The 24,868-nt window shown below is 43.5% G+C and overlaps 2 protein-coding genes across 3 annotated transcripts; one reads left to right on the forward strand and one right to left on the reverse strand.

Moving 5' to 3' along the window:
- Positions 1–102: 102 nt before the first annotated feature.
- On the reverse strand, positions 103–13,595 carry nfatc4 (nuclear factor of activated T cells 4). 2 transcript variants are annotated; one of them, XM_069178363.1, is made up of 13 exons: positions 12,753–13,595; positions 10,059–10,192; positions 8,610–9,119; positions 8,338–8,513; positions 6,769–6,931; positions 6,416–6,516; positions 5,620–5,721; positions 5,077–5,264; positions 4,835–4,975; positions 3,200–3,255; positions 2,986–3,112; positions 423–1,100; positions 103–300 (listed from the first exon to the last, which is right to left on the reverse strand). In XM_069178363.1, exons 1-13 carry the CDS (start codon positions 12,940–12,942, stop codon positions 230–232), a joined length of 2,637 nt encoding a protein of 878 aa, XP_069034464.1. In that variant the 5' UTR covers positions 12,943–13,595; the 3' UTR covers positions 103–229. The 2 variants fall into 2 exon arrangements, with proteins under 2 accessions (XP_069034464.1, XP_069034456.1); XM_069178355.1 differs by having other exon boundaries at positions 10,059–10,225.
- Positions 13,596–16,490: 2,895 nt separating this feature from the next.
- On the forward strand, positions 16,491–24,668 carry LOC138215568 (leukotriene B4 receptor 1-like). Its single transcript, XM_069177812.1, has 5 exons — positions 16,491–16,614; positions 21,247–21,838; positions 22,413–22,613; positions 22,699–22,742; positions 23,491–24,668. The coding sequence occupies exons 2-5, from the start codon at positions 21,263–21,265 to the stop codon at positions 23,756–23,758; spliced, it is 1,089 nt and encodes a 362-aa protein (XP_069033913.1). The 5' UTR covers positions 16,491–16,614; positions 21,247–21,262; the 3' UTR covers positions 23,759–24,668.
- The last annotated feature ends 200 nt before the right edge of the window (positions 24,669–24,868 follow it).

Genomic DNA, 24,868 nt, shown 5'->3' on the forward strand with positions numbered 1-24,868 from the left:
GATACCTACGTTCTATTATATATCATAAAATAATATCATTTATTTGATTTAAAGGTCCTTCAGCTCGTCGGTTCATTTTGGTAAAAAAACACGAAACTGAAGCAGTTTCTTGTATAATTTATATAGAAAACCTGTTAAACATTAGTTTCCCTTTAAAACAGTTAGCGCTGGTTATACGTGACTGGTAGCCACGCCCCTTTTTCATATTAATCTAAATGATGCTCTCAGCTCAGTTCGGCTGGTCGTCCATCTGTGAGGTCGACTGGAAACACTGGATGTCCTCCCCGATGAACTCTGACACTGCAGACAGAAGCAAAAGACGGTCACCATCCTCATCCTCACCTTCATCCATCGACTCACATCGTACACACAGAACTGAACATCATTCCTGGAAAATAAAAAATCATTTAAAACAATCTCACCTTCTTCAAAGGTGATGTGGTGCATGGAGGCAGAGCTGCTGAACTCCAGAGGACATTCCTGGATCTTAGCGTCCCTCTCTCCCCCGTGTCCCGTCCCCAGCACCCGTCCCTGTGGGTCCCAGCCCTCGTAGTGGGAGTAGGGTGCTGGGCAGAGGTCCTGATAGGGGGTGTGGTTGGAGGGAGGGGAGGGACACGCCTCCTGAGGATAGGGGGAGTAGGGTGGGTAGGGGGAGGTGGGGATGGGAGGGAGAGGGGAGGTGGAGATGGGACTCCCGGTAGGGAATGGGCTGAGAGAGGAGGAGTGGGAGGGGGATGGCGAAGAGGACAGGTAGGGGGAGTCCAGCCACGGGGAGGGGGAGGGAGGCTGTGGGCCGCGGGGGTACAGAGGGGGGAGGAGCTCTGTGAAGCCCAGCTCCAGGTTCTCGAAGCTGGGCTGATGCTCGGACAGCGCCGCCCGGGACCCGGCGGGCTCGTCCAGCGCCACGTCGGGTTTCGAGCAGAACTCGTCCTGGTAGGGGGGGGAGTAGGTGGAGGGGTAGGGGGGCAGGGGAAAGCCCAGGCCTCGCTCGTCAGACATGGGGGGGAACGTCCTGTCCATCCTGGGTGGACACACTGTCCCCCCGTCCACAGGCAGCACAGAGGGACAGGACAGCAGCGGGTCGTCCTCTTTGAAAATGACTGACAGGAGATACATGAATCATATTTAACAACATGTTGATACTGTCCTGAAACATGAATAATATTATTAACACATAAAGACTGTCCTGAAACATGAATAATATTTATTAAAATGTAAACACTGTCCTGAAACATTAATAATATTTATTAACATAGAAACACTATCCTGAAACATGAATAATATTATTAACACATAAACACTGTCCTGAAACATGAATAATATTATTAACATATAAACACTGTCCTGAAATATGAATAATATTATTAACACGTAAACACTGTCCTGAAACATGAATAATATTATTAATGTATAAACACTGTCCTCAAACATGAATAATATTATTAACGTATAAACACTGTCCTGAAACATGAATATTATTAACACATAAACACTGTCCTGAAACATGAATAATATTATTAACACGTAAACACTGTCCTGAAACATGAATAATATTATTAACACATAAACACTGTCCTGAAACATGAATAATATTATTAACATATAAACACTGTCCTGAAACATGAATAATATTTTTAACGTATAAACACTGTCCTGAAACATTAATAATATTATTAACATATAAACACTGTCCTGAAACATGAATAATATTATTAACACAAAAACACTATCCTGAAACATGAATAATATTATTAACACGTAAACACTGTCCTGAAACATGAATAATATTATTAACATATAAACACTGTCCTGAAACATGAATAATATTATTAACACAAAAACACTATCCTGAAACATGAATAATATTATTAACACGTAAACACTGTCCTGAAACATGAATAATATTATTAACATATAAACACTGTCCTGAAACATGAATAATATTTATTAACACATAAACACTGTCCTGAAACATGAATAATATTATTAACACGTAAACACTGTCCTGAAACATTAATAATATTATGAACACGTAAACACTGTCCTGAAACATGAATAATATTATTAACACGAAAACACTATCCTGAAACATTAATAATATTATGAACATATAAACACTGTCCTGAAACATGAATATTATTAACACATAAACACTGTCCTGAAACATGAATAATATTATTAACACATAAACACTGTCCTGAAACATTAATAATATTATGAACACGTAAACACTGTCCTGAAACATGAATAATATTATTAACACGAAAACACTATCCTGAAACATTAATAATATTATGAACATATAAACACTGTCCTGAAACATGAATATTATTAACACATAAACACTGTCCTGAAACATTAATAATATTATTAACACGTAAACACTATCCTGAAACATGAATAATATTATTAACACATAAACACTATCCTGAAACATTAATAATATTATTAACACGTAAACACTCTCCTGAAACATTAATAATATTTATTAACACATAAACACTATCCTGAAACATTAATAATATTATTAACACATAAACACTGTCCTGAAACATTAATAATATTATTAACACGTAAACACTGTCCTGAAACATTAATAATATTTATTAACACATAAACACTATCCTGAAACATTAATAATATTATTAACACATAAACACTATCCTGAAACATTAATAATATTTATTAACATATAAACACTGTCCTGAAATATTAATAATATGATCAATCTGTCCTGCTGATGAAAAGTCTGAATGTTACTAAATATTATTTTTTATTATTACTTTTTTCCACAAGTTCAAACTTAATTTAAAACATAATTCTTCCAAAAATCTCCACCTCCATAATGGACAAACAGACAGACAGACAGATGGACAGGCAGAAGGACAGGCAGAAAGACAGAAGGACGGACAGACACAAGGACAGACAGAAGGACAGACAGGCAGAAGGACAGACAGATGGACAGATGGACAGGTGGACACTCACCAGGGAGATACTTGAAGCAGTGAGTGCTGCTCCGTTTCCTCTTCCCGTTGGAGACGTACAGACAGACGGACACGGGTCGGCTGATGGACGGGTCACTGTAGGCGGGGACTCGAACACACAGCAGACACTGGGACAAAAGAGGACATTCAGAAAGTCACAGAGGACGACATCATCACGTGATTGTATCTGCTGAATGACATCATCGCTGCTTTACCTCGTTGCTGTTGTCACGGTGAACGTGAGCCTCCTCCTCCCACTGTAATTTACCATCTGACAGGAGAGACAGAATTAAAGTGTGTTCCATAGAAAATTAAATCTACATTCAAGCTTTTATATCTGCGATATAAAAATAAATATCTTCAGTGAGAATATAAATATATCATCTACAGACGCTGATGAAAACAAACAGAGAACGATGGAAGATGTCGTCTGTAAAGGAGCCGTTGATTTTTAACTGATTAATAATCAATAAATTATAACCTCACTCCTGTGACATCTGATTAATTTCATTACATTACATTTCATTTATGACTCTTTTATCCGAAGCGACTTACAATAAGTTAATTTCAACCATGAGGGTTCAAAAACCAGAACAACAAGAATCAAGAAAATACAATTTCTTCCAGAAAGCCAAACTACAAAGTTCTAAAAGTAAGTTCCATTTTAAGTTCTACTAAAGTGCTATTAATAAGCAATAAATTATAAATCCTCCTCCTCCTGACGTCCTGTCCTGCATTCATGAAGTTTTTAGACATTCAACGGTCATCGCATCATTTCATCTGATTCATGTTCGACTTTTCTTTATTGATTATTTTGATTATTTTATTTTATGGTGTTGAAAAGTGAGCGACCGTCTTCTTCCTGCAGAGCCTCGAGTGTCTGGACTATATTTACATGTTTAAAAAGCTCCTTTCTCACCTGTATTGTAGAAATCTACCCCTCAAGTTCATCTGCAAACTATGAGCTACAATATGAGAATTGAGAAGTTTATATTACATTACATTACATTACATTTTATTTATCTGACGCTTTTATCCAAAGCGACTTACAATAAGTTAATTTCAACCATGAGGGTACAAAACCAGAACAACAACAATCAAGAAAATACAATTTCTTCCAGAAAGCCAAACTACAAAGTTCTATCAGTAAGTTATATTTTAAGATACTAAAGTTCTACTGTTCAAGATTAAGTCTGAAGAGGTGTGTTTTTAGTTTGTGGTGGAAGATGTTCACAGTTTCTGCTGTCCTGATGTTGTTGAGGAGCTCATTTTACCATTTAGGAGCCAGGACAGCAAACAGTCATGATTTTGTAGAGTGTTTAGCTCAGTGAGGAGCAACAAGCTGATTGGTAGAAGCAGAGCGGAGGGAGTGGGATATGTGCTGCTGTTGTAATGAATAAATTTATCTTCCTTCCAACTTCATTAGAAATTACTGCAGAAGCTGCACTTTAAACTTTCTCATATTAAATCTGAATTATAAACACTTGTGGACAAAAAGGCTGCAAACCAGGAAATGTAGAAGAGTTTGTATGAATCCAGATCTTAGTCGGTTCACAGTGAGACAACAGAAATAGCGTAATTCTATTATTCACATTTTCATGGAGATAAATTGAATGTGTCTTCACTTGAATCATGTCGATGTTTACATGAGACGTTTTTAAGCTTGAAATAGAAGTTTGTAAAATCCTAAAACAGTGAAACATTGAATTTATGACTTTATATGAAGTGTATGTGATTCGGTGATTAAATTAGAATTTTATTTACTTCACTTAGATTTTCTGGTTTCTACAGTCGTTTATCCTTCTCAGTACAGACTGACCACATCTTTTCTGTCTCCTCTGGACATTTACCTGAACCTCTCTCCATGAAAAGGACTCTGGAGATTGGCAGGAAGTTGGTGCCGCTCAGCAGAAGCTCCTCCCCCCCCTCCACAGAACAGGAAGTGAGACTGACAGACTCGATGACGGGCAGCTCCTGGGCCGAACGCTGAGCTGAGAAGGAAGAAAAAGATGCACAACGACCTCAAGTTAGAAATATCCAGCAAACATTCACGTAGCTGTGTTATGTGAATGTCTAAGAAACAGCCACTCACAGCATTCGATGGGCAGAGAGGCGACCTGCAGAGCCAAGACCCGCCCAGGTGGAGCAACAGGGGGCGCTAGAGGGAGGTGGGTACGAAACACCAAGCGCACACGCGTGTTTTTCCTTCCAACGTCCGTCTCTCCTTTCCTCAGCTCGATGTCGGAGTTTCTCAGTTTCAGAATCCCAGCGCAGTCGATGCTGACGAACACAACATTTATTTCTATTGCTTTCATGGTGATTTCGTATATGCACTTTATTATATTTATCATTAAAACAGAAAGTTTCTGTAGCTTCAACCCAAAAAAAAAATAGATGCACAGGAATGATTAAAAAAAACCTGGTTGGAATATTTTCACATCACAGATTTTTAAAGACTAAAATAACTTAAATAATTTATGGTATTTCATCGACTAAACACAAACGTCTTCTTTGTAAAATGTCAATATGTAGAAGAGCTGATGGCTTCACTGAAGAGGAGGAGGAAGAGCAGCAGGCTGGAACATCTAAACTGGACGTAAAGAGGAGACATGTCCTCTGCGTCTCCTGGACTTACAGGGCCGTCATGTTGTTCTCAGGGTTCAGAGGGATGTCCAGCAGTTTGGTTCCCGCCTGGACGCTCTCATGACTGGCGGTGCCGACCATCTTCCCGGTCACCCTGACGACAAAGGTCTGAATTTAACACTTTTAATGTGGAATCAGTGACTCTGGTTACAGGTGAACTCTGTTCTGAAATGGGATAAATATAGAGTGAAGATTTTTGGCTTTGGATCAGACAAAATAAATAATGTCACCTCAACTTTTATGAACTTATTTCACCTTTTTAAAACATATTTATATCATATTTTACTGGCTGCCGCAATTCTGCTGTGACTGACAGGGTTCAAACTTTCATTGATCACTTTCAAGAACATCCATCCATCATCTCATCTCATCTCATCTCATCTCATCTCATCTCATCTCATCTCATCTCATCTCATCTCATCATGTCACGAGACTAAAACCCTTCAGAATACCAACAGATCGTATCGCTGCTGATGTTCTACTTGTCTTATAGATGAAGAGACGAGACGTGGAGCCAAATATTAATATTTATGTACGCAGACGCCTCCTCTTGTTCTAACTGGACTTCAGATGACTGTCCTTCTTCACAGTGACATGTTTTCTGTAATAAGCTGATGCTCTCATCCAAAGGAAGTTACTGTTTGAAAAATTGACAGGATACTTCCTGTTCCAACATGAGCAGACGCTGTTGGTTGGTTACGCAATGGTTAAAGCCACAGCGGTACATTATGTATCCCTTGAACATTAGTGCACAATAGAAGGTAGCACAGTCATAAGGTTGTTTCTACCTGTGTATCTGATAGAAAGGATGTGGCCTGATCGATCGGTCGTCAGCTGTTCCAACAAAAACCTGAAGCGAGAGCGGCTTCCTGTCTGAGTAACCACACAGCTGCAGAGAGAGAACGGTGCGCTGGTCAGATCAAACTGTGAGGAGGCCAACAACGTGTGTCCGAAGACTTTGTTCCAGTATTATGTGAACACAATCTCAACCAAGCGGCCACCTCAGCTGAACATGAAACTACATTTCATATAAACATCTCCAGATAAGTTAAAGTCATCATCGATTCATCTGATTACACAAATATCTGCAGCACAAATCTGTCTAGAAAGATGATGTCGTCCTTCGGTCGGCAGGTTTCACCTTAACGACAGGATGTCCTGTTGGAGCAGCTTTGACGGCTCCTCTGCTGCCCTCCGTCTCATAGTGGGCCCTGTGGTGGGGGCGGGGCTGCACCTCGATACGCAGTTCAAACTGGTCAAACTGGGACGGCAGCGGCCAGTCGAGCGGCGGCAGAGCATTCGACCTGAGGAGCATCACAGTAGACAGTTTCAGCTGATCAAAAACCATCTGCAGGCCCAATAAAGAGATTTACATGAAAAGAAGTGTTGTGATTTACTCGTGTGGATGAATCTCCTAAAGCAGGGGTGTCAAACTCATTTTAGTTAAGGGGCCACATACTGCCCACTTTCATCTCAAGTGGGCCAGACCAGTAAAATCATAGCAAAATAATGCATAATAACAACAATATTTCTCTGTTTAAATCATTGATGAAGGTTTTTGGATGATAAACCCTATTTTAAGGTCTTTCTACAATAAACTAGAAACATAAAGACCAAAAACTCAGACATCAGGTCACTGTTTATCTGCCTGGGCTCTCCTCTGCAGATTCCCTCGCAGCGAACTGCTGCCTCCGGAGCAGACATCGCATTTATGCTGTTTTTGAAGCAATTACTGGATCGATTAAAAAAAATTACAAAACGTTTGTACTCATAAACCTCCATATTCTCAGAGAAATGCAATTTATGTCTTTCTGTAATTTTCACACTTAGCAAAGTCATCTGGTGGGCCGAGCTGGACCCCCTGGCGGGCCGGATGTTTGACACCCCTGTCCTAAAGGTTCATGATCTTCTGCATGAGTGTCCACATCTACAGTAAAATGTCACTTTAACCATTTTTATTGCAGTTCAAAGGATCCGTCCCTCAGACAGAAACACCTGGATGAATGTTGTCCATTTTGAAGCCCGGGAGGAGCGAGGGGCGGATCTGACTGAGACAGAGGACACTAAGCCCCGCCCACCTATTCTGTAAACCTGATTACACCCAGGCCTGTCAATCAAACAGCCCTGCCCCCAAACATATCAGTGTTAGAGTCCTAATATGTAATGAATGACAAATTATTTCCAGAATGAGTTTATCTAATGACACCATGATGACTGGAAACATTTACTGACTTTGGATTTCAGGAGAGAACTTGATGCTTTTTCAATGAGACCTAGTGGTCCTCAGTGGTACTACAGATGGAGACTATGGAGACAGCCCCTAGTGGTCCTCACTGGTACTACAGATGGAGTCATGGAGACAGCCTCTAGTGGTCCTCAGTGGTATTACAGATGGAGTCTATGGAGACAGCCCCTAGTGGTCCTCAGTTGTACTACAGATGGAGTCTATGGAGACAGCCCCTAGTGGTCATCAGTGGTACTACAGATGACAGATGGAGTCTATGGAGACAGCCCCTAGTGGTCCTCACTGGTACTACAGATGGAGTCATGGAGACAGCCCCTAGTGGTCCTCAGTGGTACCACAGATGGAGTCTATTGGAGACATGTTCATATACAGTCTGTGGTTTTGGCTGATGAAGGTTGGACTTTTGTGGAGGCTGGACAGTGAGAACAACTGTATGCTTCCATCATCATAGTTGTGTGTCCTTGCCTGAACAGTGGGCTGTGGGCGCTGGCTCGGGTTCTTCCCCAGGCCAGAGCGGGGGGCACAGAGAGGTAGTCCATGCCCAGAGGGGGGGGCTCTCTCCTGGTCGTCTGGGTCTCTGGCAGTGGGCAGGGGGAGCCATGGCCTGGAGCCTGCTCCTGATCCACCTCCCTGGGAGACAGCTGGAAGACGAGAAGTTCACCGCTATATGTTTGAATCATCTCTTACAAGGAGAGAAAACAACATCTGAGAAACACCAAACCAGCCAACATCTTTACCTGTTCCAAGGATGTCTTCCTGGTTTTCTGCGGGATGCTGAGCTCACAGCTGCTGGGCGGGGCTTGTGACTGAGAGGTGGTCTCTCCACCCTCCAGGTTGCACCCCTGCAACTCCTCTGAGTAACTGCTTCTCCGTGATGTACAGGGCGAGGCCAGCGGGGAGTTCCGACGCTTCTTACCCCCTGGGGAAGTGGGCCTCGAAGACGGAGAGACACCAAAACTGATGCTAGCTTCATTGAGCTCCTCCTCCTCCACCAACAGGGAGTCACAGCTGGAGGCGGGGCTGAGCCAGCCTCGGGAGGAGGGGCTGGAGGCGGGACTAGGGCTGAGGGAGCTGGGGCATCTGTCGCGGTAAGTAAAGGGGTCCAGCAGGGGGAGGTAGAGGCGCTCTCTGTCCCAGCCACTGCCGCCCATGTCCCAGTAGCTGGAGACGGTGGGTGCTGAGGTGTCTTCAGGTGAGATGGTGGTTATCTGGATGCTCGGGCACTCGACCACACGAGACTCTGAAACCTGGAGGGAAGAACACTTTCTTAGCTCTGCAACAAAAGATGGCAAACATCGAACAAGCAGGTCAAGTCACAGATCAGGACAGAAGCCCTAGTGAACTGAGACTAAAACACTGCAGACCACTGATTGGTCAGAGAGAAAACCACACCAAGGTCCACTGAGAACGTGCAGACGTTCCTATTTGGTTGCCAACAAAAGGATCCAGCATGTGTGTTTTACATTGAAGATGACGTCATGGTAGTTTCATAGAGGACAAAAGTCCAGAATAAAGTCCAGAAGACTGAACCAAAAAGCAATCAAGTGGAGTCGATAGGAGCCGGTACCGGCTGTTGAAACGGGGTCGTGACTCACCGCCCCAGCTCAGTTTTTGGTCTCCACCACCTCTTGAGGAAAATGTCAGGCTCTTTAGCTCCTAAACTCTGTGCTATGCTCAGCAGTTTGTCCCGAACGGTCTCTTTCTGCAGCAGTTTGTGTGCAGGAGGATTTTAGAGCTTCTTTAGCACAAAGTCAGGTCCGGTTTATTCAGACAGCCCAATTATACCTCAAAGGGATTGAAGATAAAATATGACTTTATTAATCCTGCAGTGGGGAAATTCAGTAAAATTTATAACTGCAGCATTAGACCCTGCAGGTAAGAAAAGGCTCCTCTCTTCCAGCACAGACAACAGATGTACACTCAAGCAACATGCAGATTTATAGAATGAAACATGAAGAAAAGGTCATCGACTGACGTCCAGGTGTCGCCAACAAAACCGTTTCCTAGACTGGAAACATCTAAAAAAAACCAGCAGCATCTCGTTCAGGTGAGAATTCTCTGCAGGTACAGAACTCTGTTTTCATCGTCGCTTTATATGTTGTAAAAATATGTTTATAAAAATATAACGTAAAATCATTTTGAGTTGCCATGTGTTAACCTGCAGATTATCACAAAGGTCAACTCACCTGTACAGAGCGGGCTGGCAAGCTCTCATAGGTCCCGCTGAACTCTCTGATAGGAGCCCTTCGTGGAGGTGGGGAATGCATTCCTGCCCGCTGATTGGATGACAGTGGCGGACTGGGGATGCTGATTGGATGACCTGCATGAGAAGCAGCGAGGTGGTTGTCTGGAACTAAAAGTAGGAAAAAAGTGAGGGAGCGTGACAAACTATGGACTAAGAGAACCATCAGCTTTAGAGAACCCACAGCTTTATAGAACCCAAAGTTTTAGAGAGAACCCAAAGTTTTAGAGAGAACCCACAGCTTTAGAGAACCCTGCTTCTGAACTCGTTCTCCCTTTTCATTGTTTTGTTGTCACAGTTTGAAGTGAAGTGTGAAATGAATATTCTCATCAGGTCATGGAGTTTACTTTTGGACCACTAATCCAAATCTTGAGCCACGAAGAATATTTTTTTCTGCTAATCTTGACAGTTACGAAGATGATTTGTTTGTTTTAAAAGATCTCGATAAAACTTCTTTGGATTTTGCCAAACAACATTTTAAATGAGGACAAACCCTGAAGGCCACAACATTTCCCGGCGCGGTGCGGTCGGCCTGCACTCGCAGCCAAACAGTAGTTAGTCTGTAATGAGCGAGGCTCCGACCCATCTCTGCTGCTCTGCAGCGGCGGGACATGAAGGCAATTTTTGGGCAAAACGGGCACACAACAGCAACGGCCAATAAATGAAGGCTCGGGGTGAAAAATCTATTCAAATGTTTCCTGGCAACAAAAATATTTCCAAGTGATTAAAGCTGCAGAGCTGAAGCAACTCTTCTGGGCTTTTCACATGGAACTGAGATTTAGATGTTTAGAAGAGTTTATGAGCCATGACAACTTACCTTTAAAAAAGCTCCTTTTAAAATACTTTCATGTTTAATTCAGTGTCCTAAACTGAACCTGAAAAAAGTAATGTTCACCCAAACCGGTGTCAGAACCCTGACGAGCGAAGGCTTGATCCGTCTGAGGTGTTCTGCTACCAAACGTCTCTCTTCTCATGTTGATGAATGTCCCATTTATTAAACTGGCGTTCACATCAGCAGAAACCGTTTACCTGACAGTTATTGAATGTTCCAAGTTTAACATTTTATAATCCTTCATCCTGTCCGGAGGTGAAGCTCTGACATGAAGTGATCATCATCATCATCATCATCATCATTATCATCATCCTGAGATGATGAAGGATTAGAGATAAGAAAAAAAACTTGAAGGACTGTGTTTGTCCCGCTCCTCCTTCACTGTGATTGGACGGCCGGTGACAGTGACGTGCGCATCATAGTCGAATTTTCAACACTTGCCGGCTAAAAAAATTGCTGAATGTTCAGCGCTCAGAGCAGCATAAACGTCAGCACCTCGTCAAGCTGCTGCAGTTCATTTAAACAATTTAACAAATATTCTGAACTCAGGAAAAAACAATTTGGTGGACACGGTAGGCAACGCATGCTGATTGGTTAAATGAACCTGAGGCCTACGCCCAGAAGGATACCCACTCAGGGGTCGCACATCAGATCTGAGGGTTCGTGATGAACATCTTTTATCAGAAAGTTCTTAATTACTGGATAATCTTTAATATGAATGAAGTCATGACTCCACTGATCCACATTCAATACAATCATTTTCAGATTCTGTTCCTGCCATCGATTTGATTCCTGACATCATGGTGCAGTTTCACTACCACAACCGTCTCTGGCTTCATTACATCATGAAATCATTTGAACTAGATTGATACTGATGTTTATAGTGGATCTCTGCTTTATCAGCAGATTTCCTGGTGTCAGACTCAGGAAAGAAAACTCTGATCAATTTGTCCTCTTGATTTATCAATAGAGTATTTTAATGAGGAGGATTCAATTACTGTTCAGTTAAACTGAAGTAGCAAATAGACATGGTTTATACACAAGCTCAAAAAGTTGTGTGGCATTGTTGTACGTTGGATAGATGAGTTCAAGGAGAGTAAATCAGAAATATAAAACCCATCACCTGAAGTGAACTGCTTCATTTTCATGCCTTGGGTGTGGTAATACAACTGTATGCCAGTGTGGGCGGGAAACAAATGTGTGTGTGTGTGTGTGTGTGTGTGTGTGTGTGTGTGTGTGTGTGTGTGTGTGTGTGTGGGTGTGTGTGCGCGTGTGCGTGTGCAGGCTAAAGTGAGGGAGGTGTGTATGTGCTGTGTGTTCAGTACACAGAGGTTGAGGTTCCTTTCCAGATGGCAGCTGTTAACTCTACTCACACGCACAGCTGATTAGAAACACATTGAGTCTGGGGCTGCACGCACACATGCACACACACACACACACACACACACACGCAAGCACGCACGCACGCACGCACGCACACACACACACACACACACACACACGCACAAACATACATATGCACACACACAAACAGGAATACAGTGAGATATGCACACGAATGCATATCACACGCACACAAAACAAACACACCCTACAAATATGATCATGCTCACGGAAACCGGCACACACACATCGCATGCAAGTTCAAACGCACACACTGACCCACACACATACATCAGATTATCACAGGCATGTAGATGAAGGCCCCATCACTGTACATGTATGTACACATGTGTGAAACTCCCGGTCAGGTTCAGAGCTTCTTCCTACTGAGTCCTTGAACAATAAAGTGAAGTGAACACGAACCCAGGCTGCTGCTGCAGCAGGATTCCAGGTGCAGCAGGGCGCTCTCACTTTCCTCCCCGGCCACGGAGCTCTCCGGCTCGGCTGTGCAGACCGGGGATGGCCGCTGGCTTTGCGGCGGCGGATCCTCCTCAAACACCAACTTAAACTCGAACTCGCCCTCCTCCCAGCCCGAGCCCGGCGCGGCCCCCATCGCCCTCCGGCAGCAGGGACAGGATCCAGAAGTAGATCCGATCTGATCTCGGACACGGAGACTTTAACCAACTGGATGCACCTCAAAAACAAGAGAACACTTCACGGAGAGATCCACAGACGTCCAGCTGGATCCTATGTGCGCGTCATTGCGCAATTGTTCTTCATTTTGGTTTGTTTCTGCAACTTTTCCACGCGATAAAAACTTCTTGTTCGGTGTGAGCAAGTTTTCCAGACTTAATACCTCGCGGCCCAAATCAAAGTGTGTTGGACTCAAACTGCTTAATTTCATCCATCAGCTCCTCCGCAGCTTCATTTTCTTTCCTGTTCAACTCAGAGAGGAAAAAGTTTATCAAATATTTTTGTCGTCCTTTACCCTTAATTGCCTTTGGGTGGGTTTCCCAGCTCCGGTTGGTCCGTTACTCATTCCCTATTGGACCTCCTGTCTGTCAGTCACTGACCCCCCTGTTCCCCCCTTACTCTGGAGGTTTCTCTTTAATAAACCACTGTTATCTCTTATTGCATCATTAAAACCTGATTGTCTTGTTTTCCATTAAAATTAATTTCCCGTCTTTTCACTTTTTCACCAATTTAAACACAAAACAAAAATAACATAATTCCCACCCTGAGTGGACGTGAAGCAGCTCGGTGTGTCTGAACCCCATCGAAGGGCTGCTGTGACGTTAACAGTCACTTTGTGAACATAAGAGGGACGATTTCCTGTGAACATGACAGACACCCTTTTATGGCTGTCACTCCTCCCTCTTTCTTCTTCTTCTCCACCTCCCCCCCCCCCCCCCCACACACTCCTCCGTCCTCTTTTCATCCCACCAAATCCTCCTTGTCCCTCCTTCTCCCGAGTCTGCCCCCCTCCTCTTCCTCTCGACCAAAGATCTGTTTCTTATTATCCTGAGTAGTCTGCTCTCTGTCTGAGTCAGGAGACGAAAAACTTAAATAAACACACTCTCTCCGCCTCCACTCCATATTCCTCCTCTAACCCCTCTGCTCTGCCTCGTCCTCCTTCCTCCCCTCCTCCGGTTCTCACAATCATTAGAAGTCTGTTAGGACAGGGGCTTGTTTCCCTCTCGGTCATCCTCTGGGAGTCGTGTGGGCCGGCCTTGGATCCTGGAGTGTAGTAGAAAAGAGGAAAAAGTGCTACCAACCAGGCCGCTGCCCTTCGTAAGGCCTGATACCACCATCATCAGTACAGAGGTATCCAAAGGAAGCTGGACCTCTTGAAGACGTGTCACCGCTGATCCAAAAGGCTTCTTCAGCTCTGACTGACTGGAGAGGAGTTCCAGGATTTAACTTCACGCCTTTAATGGCGTTAAGGTCACATGTGAGACCCAACCGGACATCCAATGATTCAATAAAGTCACAGTACAGGGCGGATCAGTTGGTTCAGAGAAGACGTAACCTTCGTGAGCACACGTTTCAGTGGGAAACATCCCAAGTTTGTGACAAATGCTGCGTTCAAATGGAACTCGTGAACTTGTGGTTAGGACATGGGAAGTCGTGCTCCCTATGTTAAGCAGCAAAAACACTATTTTCTAAGAGGAAATACAAAGACACAGATGGAGAAGAGAAGATCATGATCTATGATTTTCTAAGTTATGAAGACAAACTCTACATGACTGAAATTACAAGATATCAGCCCAACATCCAACTTCCATGACCTCTGACCTTTCTGTAAATGTCAGCAAACATGTCAAAACTCGTGAATCTGAGGCTTCTAGAACATTTATACCTCCTCCTCAGGTGTCGTGGACCTCCTTAGATGTCGTAGACCTCCTCAGCAATCGTAGACCTCCTCCTCAGGTGTTGCAGACCTCCTCTGGTGTCATAGACCTCCTCAGGTGTCATAGACCTTATCCTTAGGTATCGTAGACCTCAGGTGCCTCAGGACCTCATCTTTCACTGCCTGAGCACACATTCAGTAACTTGGTTTTCTGAAGTGAAGTTTTAGATTCAATGAATCCTGAAGTAAAAAAAACTATTTTGAGCAGCTTTTCAGAGGTTTAAACTCAGGACACCGCTCGAAGTGGAAAGTTTTAGTTGTTGAGAAATATTACGAATAAATTGTTCACAGGACGCGGTGGTATGATGGATGAGTGAACCACACAGGAGGAGCTGCTGAGTGTCAAGTTTATGGAACCTGAAGCAGAGATTCCTGCCATGTGATGCCCTCTTGTGGACGACAGCTGGAGCAGTTTAACTGGAACTTTCCTAAGAGTCACTTCTGTTTTCAGAGCGTGAGAGAAAGATCAGACCGGCACTGGAGAGAAAATTCTGTAACTTCCTTCCTGACAAATGTCTGTTGTTCATCTATATGTAATCATGAAACATTCATGTTTTTTCCAGACAAGTTGAGAGTCCGATCATAAAGGAACACACTTTCCAAACTCCATGGTGTAAATGCAGCTCATCATACTGCAGGTCAGTAGTTGTAAACGACCAGCCAGTTCAACAGACCATAAAAACACTGTTCAACATTTATTTATAGACTTCAGATTCATCACTTGAAGCACTTTATCATATTCTTTCTCTGAAACATTTTAAACAGTTGAGGAATGTTTTAAAGCTGTTTTAGCTTAGTTCAGTTTATTCTGTCCTTCATCTTCTTTCTTTCATTCCTGTCAGTGACAGACTTGTATGAACTAGTGAAAGTTAGTTTTATGTACACTGTGTGTGTGTGTGTATGTGTGTGTGTGTGTGTGTGTGTGTGTGTGTGTGTGTGTGTGTGTGTGTGTGTGTGTGTGTGTGTGTGTGTGCGTGCGTGCGTGTGTGTGTGTGTGCAAACATTTGAATCACCTGAACGCCTTTTTTTTTTACGTAACAGCTGACTCAGTGAAAAGTGCCTCAGGACACATAAATATGACTCTGAAATGTTCTCATGAAGAACACATGTTTCTTAATGAACAGGACACAGTTCATACAGTATTATGAACATACAGGAGGGTCATGTATGTAGATGAACATACAGGAGGGTCATGTACTGTATGTAGATGAGCATATAGGGGATCATAGATGAACATCCAGACCTCAGATAGAGGAGGGACCGTTTGGAGGAGGATCCTCGTCTCTGCCTTCCTCTGTAGAAGCGGAGCGTGTTCCAGCTTGTAACAGGATGTCATTCAGTTTATAATAAAGTGAGATACCAGTGAGCATCACAGCGACAGCAGGACGTTCAGGTCCAACACACACCCAGCAGGACGTTCAGGTCCAACACCCGAAGCAGCAGGACGTTCAGGTCCAACACCCGAAGCAGCAGGACGTTCAGGTCCAACACCCGAAGCAGCAGGACGTTCAGGTCCAACACTCGGAGCAGCAGGACGTTCAGGTCCAACACTCGGAGCAGCAGGACGTTCAGGTCCAACACCCGAAGCAGCAGGACGTTCAGGTCCAACACTCGGAGCAGCAGGACGTTCAGGTCCAACACACACGCAGCAGGACGTTCAGGTCCAACACCTGGAGCAGCAGGGCGTTCAGGTCCAACACCTGGAGCAGCAGGACGTTCAGGTCCAACACCCGAAGCAGCAGGACGTTCAGGTCCAACACTCGGAGCAGCAGGACGTTCAGGTCCAACACTCGGAGCAGCAGGACGTTCAGGTCCAACACACACGCAGCAGGACGTTCAGGTCCAACACCTGGAGCAGCATCTCATCCTGTAAAGGTCAGTCACTTGTTCAACACTTTCACTTTGAACATCTTGAAGACATTTTATTTAATCTCTGTTTTCTTTTTTCCATATAAAGATAATTGAATATTATATATTAATATTTTACAGCTAGCAGATTGATTAAAAAATTGTGACTCTTTATTTTTATGCTTGGCCTTCAAGTTAATCGGCCACTTTTTATTGAGAGTAAAACAGATCAGTGTTTCTCAGTGTTTTCACAAATGTCTCATCTGTAGTTTTGTTGATGGATTTGTTGATTTTGTAGCAGAATAAATGCTTGAAATGGTGCAAAATGACACTTAATAATACCTAATAACATAATACATAACAATATATATGAGTATTACTCTTCCTTATTTTTCCGCTTGTCCTGCCTGCTTACACTTTTTACTCCTTAAATTTATCATGTCAACAGGAGTTACGTTGCATTTTAACTACTCCATAATATTACAACATCCCGTTATAATGAGCATGTTCATGTCTTTTCCTACTGATGAACAACATTTCTGTTCCACCATGATCCTCCCTGGTAGTGAAACCCTGTTTTCCCACCAGCATTGTGTTGTTATGTGAGATGAGACTCTGGTTGGATTCATGTTGTTCACACTGAAGCCATCAGGGGAATAAACAGCTGGTTTTAGTGTGACGAGAACAAGGAAATTAGAACTTAATCAGGAAATAAGGACTTGATCTGCTGTTGTCATATCGTGATGTGATGAGCCGACGACCTCGTCTGTCAATCACTCATGTTTAATGTCTACTTGGGCTGCAACATCTTCTAACTAACTTAAAGTCCTCTGTGACCTTTAACCTGCAGTGTCCGTGTGAAATGATGAGAGAGACTTCAGGAAGACAAATGAGGGCAGGAAAAAACACAAAGTGAATCCAAGACTGTGTTGAAATCCTGCTCGTCTTTAATGCGCTGCTGCTGATGTTTGACGTGTTTTAGCTTGCTGCGTCTGAGTTCGGCTGCTACGTGATGTAAATATTTTAGAGGCTGCGTCAGGGGAGCATACGTCCTCCACTTGTGGAAACCACTTGTGTAAGAAGAGACGACATGTTTTATGTTTACTTATTTGTTATAGATCATCATGAGGATGTTCTCAGGGGTCCAACAATCAAACACACGCATTTCCAGTCAAATAGAAACTAAACTTTAGGTGAAGAAGCCAAATTATCACAACACATATTGTTTGTGTAATTTCTATCACACTTTTCTTCTTTTCGTATGTTGAAAGACCACCTGACGAACTTAAATAATTTCATTACATTACATTTCATTTATCTGACGCTTTTATCCAAAGCGACTTACAATAAGTTCATTTCAACCATGAGGGTACAAATTCAGAACAACAAGAATCAAGAAAGTACAATTTTCTTCAAGAAAGCCAAACTACAAAGTTCTATCAGTAAGTTCCATGTTAAGATACTAAAGTTCTACTGTTCAAAGTAAAGTCTGAAGAGGTGTGTTTTTAGTTTGTGGTGGAAGATGTTCAGAGTTTCTGCTGCCCTGATGTCGTTGGGGAGCTCATTCTACCATTTAGGAGACAGGACAGAGGAGGAGGAGGAGGAGGAGGAGGAGGAGGACCGGAGTGAACGGAGTGGGGTGTAAGGTTGGACCATGTCCTGGATGTAGACTGGACCCGATCTGTTCGCAGCACGGTACGCAAGTACCAATGTTTGGAAACGGATGCTGGCAGCTACTGGTAACCAGTGAAGGGAGCGGAGGAGTGGAGGAGGAGCGGAGGAGGAGCAGATGAGGAGCAGAGGAGGAGTGGAGTAGTGGGAGTGAATTTCGGTAGGTTAAAGACCAGTCGAGCTGCTGCATTCTGGATGAGCTGCAGAGGTCGGATGGTACTAACAGGTAGACCTGCCAGGAGGGAGTTACAGTAGTCCAGATGTAAGTTGACCAGAACCTGGACCAGAGCCTGGACCAGAGCCTGGACCAGAACCTGGACCAGAACCTGGACCAGAACCTGCACCTCCTTCTGAGTGAGAAGAGGACGTATTCTCCTGATGTTGTGCAGCATGTATCTACAGGAACGTGTTGTTGCAGTGATGTTGGCAGTAAGAGAGTTGACTGTCGAGTGTCTCCGAGGTTCTTAGCAGTCAGGGTCGGGATAACAGAGTTGTTGAAGGTAGTAGTCAGGTCGAGGGTGGGAGAGTGTTTCTCTGGAAGGAAGAGCAGTTCGGTCTTGTGGAGATTGATTTCCAGGTGGTGTGAGGACATCCACTGAGAGATGTCAGTCAGACAGGCAGAGATTCATGCTGCTACCTGTGTTTCAGATCTGGAAAAGAGAGGATCAGTTGGGTGTCATCAGCATAGCTGTGGTAGGAAAAGACATGCGAGTGAAGGACAGAGCCGAGAGAGTCGGTGTACAGAGAGAAGAGGAGGGGACCCGGGACGGAGCCTTGAGGGACACCAGTAGTGAGAGGACAAGGTTCAGACACAGATCCTCTCCAAGTTACCCAGTAGGTGAGGTCGTTGAGGTAGGATGAGAACAGGGAGAGAGCAGAGCCTGAGACACCGAGGTCCTGAAGGAGGAAAGAAGGATCTGGTGGTTCACTGTGTCCAATGCAGCAGAAGGTCTAGAAGGATCAGGACAGAGGACAGAGAGGCTGCTCTAGCAGTGTGAAGCTGCTCAGAGACAGAAGGAGGGCCGTCTCTGTTGAGTGGTCTGTTGAAACCAGACTGGTGGTCAAGAAGGTTATTATGGTGGAGATAGGAGGAGAGTTGGTTAAAGATAGCTCGCTCCAGAGTTTTAGAAAGAAAGGGAAGAAGAGAGACGGTCTGTAGTTGTTTACTTCAGATGGGTTGAGAGGGGGTTTCTTCAGGAGAGGGTTCACTCTCTCCTTCACAGAGTTCAGGAAACAGACCGTTGACAGAGAAGTGTTGATGAGATGGACAGAAAAGGAAGAAGGTCTGGAGCAATAGACTGGAGAATGTGAGATGGGATGGGATCAAGGGGGCAGGTGGTTGGGGGGGTGGAGGTTACCAAGGTAACAACTTGATTGGGAGACGGGGGGGGGGGGGGGTGAAAGAGGAAAGCGAAGGGGATGAAGAAGAAGATGATGGACATGTAGTTATAGAAGCTGGGTTTGAAAATGAGGAGCGTATGTCATCTATCTTTTTAGTAAAGTAGTTGACAAAGTGGCTTGGTGGAGGGAGGAGGGGGGAGGTTCAAGGAGGTTGGAGAAGATGGAGAAGATGGAGAAAATGGAGAAGATGGAGAAGAGCTGTTTGGTGTTGGAAAATGAGGATTGAATTGTGGTTTGGTAGAAAGAGCTTTTGGCTGCAGAGATAGAGGAGAGGAGAGATTGATAAGTGAGCAGGTCGTCAGGGTGGTTAGATTTTCTACATTTCCTTTCTGATGCTCTCATAGTGGCTCTCTGGGAGCACCGAGTCAGACAACCACGGAGCTGGGGAGGACTGGAGGACATGGAGGAGGGCAGAGAGGAGGGAGAGAGGAGGAGGCCAGAGGACAGAGACAATCAAGAGAGGAAGACAGAGAGGAGGAGAGTGTCTATGGCAGAGTTAGGATGCATGAGGGAGGAAGAGTCAGTTGAAGGGAGGGCAGATAAAATAGAGGAGAGAGAGAAGAGGGAGAGAGGGGGAGGGAGAGAGGAGGAGGGAGAGAGGAGGAGGCCAGAGAGGGGGAAGAGAGGAGGAGTCCATCAAAGAAATGCTGTATGAAGCCATGATAACTTTACAACTATTATTTAAATGACACATTAACCCTGATATGTTCTGGAATGAACATGACATGCTGACACATGTAAGATGAAGAAGGGTTAGATCAGAAATAAAACCATGAAGTACATAGCTGAAGTCCAGAGGTTTAGTATAAAGATAAAGAGCTTTAAACAGCAGTTCAACAGTTTCAAACCAGCAGGTGCATTAAATCAATGCTCATCTGTACACCAACAGCTTGTGTCTCTAGGGGGCGCTACGTGTTCTCTTTGGTCTGAACAAACAACTGAAGTTCTATGCAGTCACAAAAAAAACACCAAAGTCACACATTGTTGTTTTTCTATTAGTTTGTGTTCAACAGGTTTGTTCAGATTCATTTCAGTTTCTCCATTTGTCCAGCATTGTCTATAGAGCTGTAGCCGGGTCCAGCCAGTACTTTGGTTTTGGACCGTGTACATCATGAAAGAAGGAAAGCGTTGCTGTGGCATAAGTTCAAGCTGCAGCGCTCAGCGTCGTCTGCACAGTAAAACATTTCTACCTGCATACAGGTTCAGATTCAAACAACTTTAATCATTTTAAGATGTCAGCAACAATACTTTGAAATACTGTGTACTCAGCAGCTTTAAGTCTTCTGTGATCAGTCGGCTCCAACTTGTTGAATCACTTTGTTCTACAGAACAAGAGTCCAACAAACAAAGTGCTGCTGAGCCTTTAAAGTTTCTATATGAACATAAAACACCAGTGAAGTCTGTCTGAATCTGAATATTTGGAGGAAGAAGCAGTTATGGGCCCATTAGATGAACGAGTCGAGGCTGAATGACAGCTCTCAGTAGAACAAGTTACATTAGCTGCAGGACTTCATGACTGTGTTGGAACACTGTTGAACAATAAACACGACATGAACGTCCTGTTTGAGCTTTGGTTCTCGTCTTCAGGATTAAAACTTCGAGCATGAAGATCAGTCGTTCCCTCCTGACTTCCTCTCCCAACGCCACAATCACAGAGGATGACAGCGTTGTGAGCAACGATGCCGCCACAACCTTAGGCGCCCTCATCCTCGGCTTGGTCTTCCTCCTGGGCGTCCCTGGCAACCTCTTCATCATCTGGAGCATCCTGGCACGCATCAAACGGCGCTCAGTCACCACCCTCCTCATCCTCAACCTGGCATGTGCCGATGGCTTCCTCATGGCTCTCACCATCTTCTTCATTATCTACCTGGCTAAGCAGACGTGGATCTTTGGGAACACCATGTGTAAAGGCCTGTTCTACCTGTGCAACTCCAACATGTACGCCTCCATCTTCCTCATCACACTGATGAGCGTGCACAGGCTGGTGGCCGTGGTGTTTCCGCGGAGACTGTCCCGCCTCATCACCAGGAGGATCGTGAGGCGGGTGATCACGGGCATGTGGGTGCTGGTGATGCTCATTTCTATCCCTTCACTGGTGTTTCGAGACGTGAGGATGGACAACGATGACACGAACAAAATCCGGCTGGTGTGTGCGCCCAATCACACGCTTCCTCAACATGTAAGGCACGAGTTATATCTGCTGATCAATATCTAATAATAATCTGAGTTTGAAATGCCTTCAAAAGATGTGTGAACCTCTCATGAGTCCATGACAGCTGGCTAAACTGCTGCTGCTGATGATAATCATGTGATATGAGGAGCAAAAGCTCCTCAACAGCTGTGACCTTGAGTTGCGTTTTCTTAATCAAAGACATTTATCAGCAGTTTACCTGATAATAAAAAAGAGCAGTCAGTAAATGGTTGATATTATTACTTGAACAGATATTGTTTTCTATTTTCTATCAGATCAGTCAGTTAAATGTTTGAAAATGTGACGATAGTCTTGTTGTAGAAGTTTGAAGCTGATCAAGACATATATAAGTCTGTATATATATATATATATATATACACACTTTATATAACAGTAAATCCTGTGAAACCTGAGAAAAATTAATCAGAGAAATTTTTTTGTACTTTTGTTTGATTATCAACTTTTCTTTCCAGATTTATTCTTTAGTTTTTCTGCCTGGTCTCGGTAAATATATTCATGTCTGAAGAAGCAACAGCTCATTTCTCTCTTCCTCCGTGTGCAGGTGAGGTTTCAGTATGCCTTCGAGACAGTGTCGGGATTCATTCTTCCTTATGCGGTCATCATCAGCAGCTACGTCCTTATCCTGAGACGCCTGAAACAGACCAAGTTCCACCGGAAGGTCCGCAGCGAGAAACTCATCTTGGCTATCGTGGTGATGTTTGGCCTGTTCTGGCTGCCGTACCACGTTATCAATATGATCCAGGTGTGTGTTCACTTGGATTATTCACATGACAGCATGAGGATTAATTATCTACTGAATGAATACTGAGTGTTTTTGTCTATCCAAGGTGGCTGCAGAGTGGTACTGCCACGATTCCCACATCAGATTGACGTGAGTTCCACGAGGCGTCCACCAACATCTCAGACAGTTTTACTGTGATCATTATTAGAAGATACTGAAGCACATTTTGGTTACATTTACTGAAACCACTTTAGTCACACCTCAAACAAACCCTCGCAAAAACACATTCACATGTCCCATCAGTCAGAAGCTGAACCTCTACACTAGTTATGGAATTGTGCATCCACTCTTATATGTTCTGTATAAAAAATATATTATATCGATATAATACAAACGATACATAAGGTGGTTAATGTGATGTAGATCTGATAGAAACCTTCATCTCAACTCTGAAGGAGAAAACACCCAGACTGAAAAATGTCTCTTTGTAGTTGTTTTGTCTCTTTGTGTCTCTGTGGTTGTTTTGTCTCTTTGTGGTTGTTTTGTGTCTGTTTGTGTCTCTTTGTAGTTGTTTTGTGTCTCTTTGTGGTTGTTTTATGTCTCTTTGTGGTTGTTTTGTGTCTCTCTGTAGTTGTTTTATGTCTCTGTGGTTGTTTTGTGTCTCTTTGTGGTTGTTTTGGGTCTGTTTGTAGTTGTTTATTTCTTTTTTGTCTCTTTCTTTGACATTGAGGGAGTGCAGCCTGCTCCAGACCTTTTGGGCCCCGGCCCTGAGCTCCAGCGGGCTTGTTCAATAATCATCATCATCATTCTGACATGAATATTTTTACCTGAGCTTCAGTAAAAGTTCATGTTTCATCCTAACTGTTTGATTGTGATTCAAATGTTGTGTTTCCTGCAGTTTGGAAAACATCTATCAGTCCAGTCGTGCAGTGACCTCAGCGTTGGCCTTCATCAGCAGCTGTGCCAACCCGGTCCTCTACACCTTCGCTGGGAAGTCGTACATGAAACAAAACGGCTTCGCCTTCATGGCGAAGCTGTTCGAGGGCACGGCGTCGGACCAAACAGGAAACAAAAAGAGTCGCTTCGTGGGTAAAGACAGCGGAGGACGCAGTGATGTGGACACAACCACGGTGGCCTTTTCAGCACATGACAGCACGCTTGAATGAAGTTTAAACACCGAATGGACTTTTAGCATAAATGAGAAAAGGCTCCAGTTAAACTTTGTAATTCTGCACCTGCAGAATGCAGATTTAGTTTTAAATAACACTTGAGGCTAGAAACTAAAGCAGATTTCTTCAAATGGGCCCAAACATGTTTGACTAAGTTGGTGTTTCGGTGAAATGATTTCCACTTTCATCCTTCGTGTCAATGAGGACTGTTTTTACTTTTATAAATAACAATATTGTCATCAACAGATTTATTCCTTAACGTGTAGATGTCCAATCTAAAACTTCTAAACAACCTAAACATTATGGGTTCATAATACATGTTCTAGTGTGTTCATCAACATGCGTGTTTAATTTTGCCGATGACTACATGATTTATCACAATCAATTAATGTGTCATGTCATGTTTAACTGCAGACAAATATAGTCACTGAAAACAAATAATCACTTTCATTACGGCATCAACTCAGATCATCACCTGCCATACTTTTTGTGAAGATCATTTTGTAAACATCTGGAGCCGGACTCCTGCTGCACACGTTCTCCTGTAGAACCGTTCTTTAGTCCTTCAACCTTTAATGTTCTCAGAGAACCACTGAGGTAGACAGTCAGATTACACCCAGAAGAAAACAGAAATAAACCAGTGGAAGCAGTTAGATTATCAGAAACATGATTAATAACCTGTCTAACAGGTTTCAGGTTATTAAAACTGCAAATCCAATATATGGCTTTACTACACTATACCATGTTTTCACATGCTTTGAAGATTAACAAAATTTTTATTTCCAATAACTATTTATACTTTCTTTTTAAATCAACAAATCTGCCAACTCTCTCCCCTCCACAAATCCATGAGCAGAACAAACAGCTTCAACTTGTTTTGACATTAAAACATTGATTCCCAGTGAAATCCTGTTGTTGCTCGTCCATGCTTTAGGTGACCAACAGCAGGCGGCGGTTCATCCCGTCAAACCAAATATTAAACTACTGATGAAGCATGTTCTGTAGGAAACTTTCCAACCTCAGCATGATCTGCCAATTAAAGCAACAAAACTCAGTTCAGTAACAACCAGCCTTCAATCAATTCCACCCTCAGACATGATTTAATTT

This window comes from Embiotoca jacksoni, unplaced genomic scaffold (assembly GCF_022577435.1).
Source record: "Embiotoca jacksoni isolate LCO1_2020_lvr unplaced genomic scaffold, fEmbJac1.0.p SCAF_109, whole genome shotgun sequence".
Lineage (NCBI taxonomy): Eukaryota > Metazoa > Chordata > Actinopteri > Embiotocidae > Embiotoca > Embiotoca jacksoni.

Bases quoted from the DNA above. Each gene is read 5' to 3' on its own strand.
- nfatc4 (XM_069178355.1), bottom strand. From the start codon at position 12,942: ATGGGGGCCGCGCCGGGCTCGGGCTGGGAGGAGGGCGAGTTCGAGTTT. The intron at 10,226-12,752 runs GTTCGTGTTCAC...TCCTACTTTTAG, and splicing joins CTGCTGCAGCAGCAGCCTGG to TTCCAGACAACCACCTCGCT. The intron at 6,932-8,337 runs GCAAGGACACAC...GATGCTCCTCAG, and splicing joins GCCCACAGCCCACTGTTCAG to GTCGAATGCTCTGCCGCCGC.
- LOC138215568 (XM_069177812.1), top strand. From the start codon at position 21,263: ATGAAGATCAGTCGTTCCCTCCTGACTTCCTCTCCCAACGCCACAATC. The intron at 21,839-22,412 runs GTAAGGCACGAG...CTCCGTGTGCAG, and splicing joins ATCACACGCTTCCTCAACAT to GTGAGGTTTCAGTATGCCTT. The intron at 22,614-22,698 runs GTGTGTGTTCAC...TGTCTATCCAAG, and splicing joins ACGTTATCAATATGATCCAG to GTGGCTGCAGAGTGGTACTG.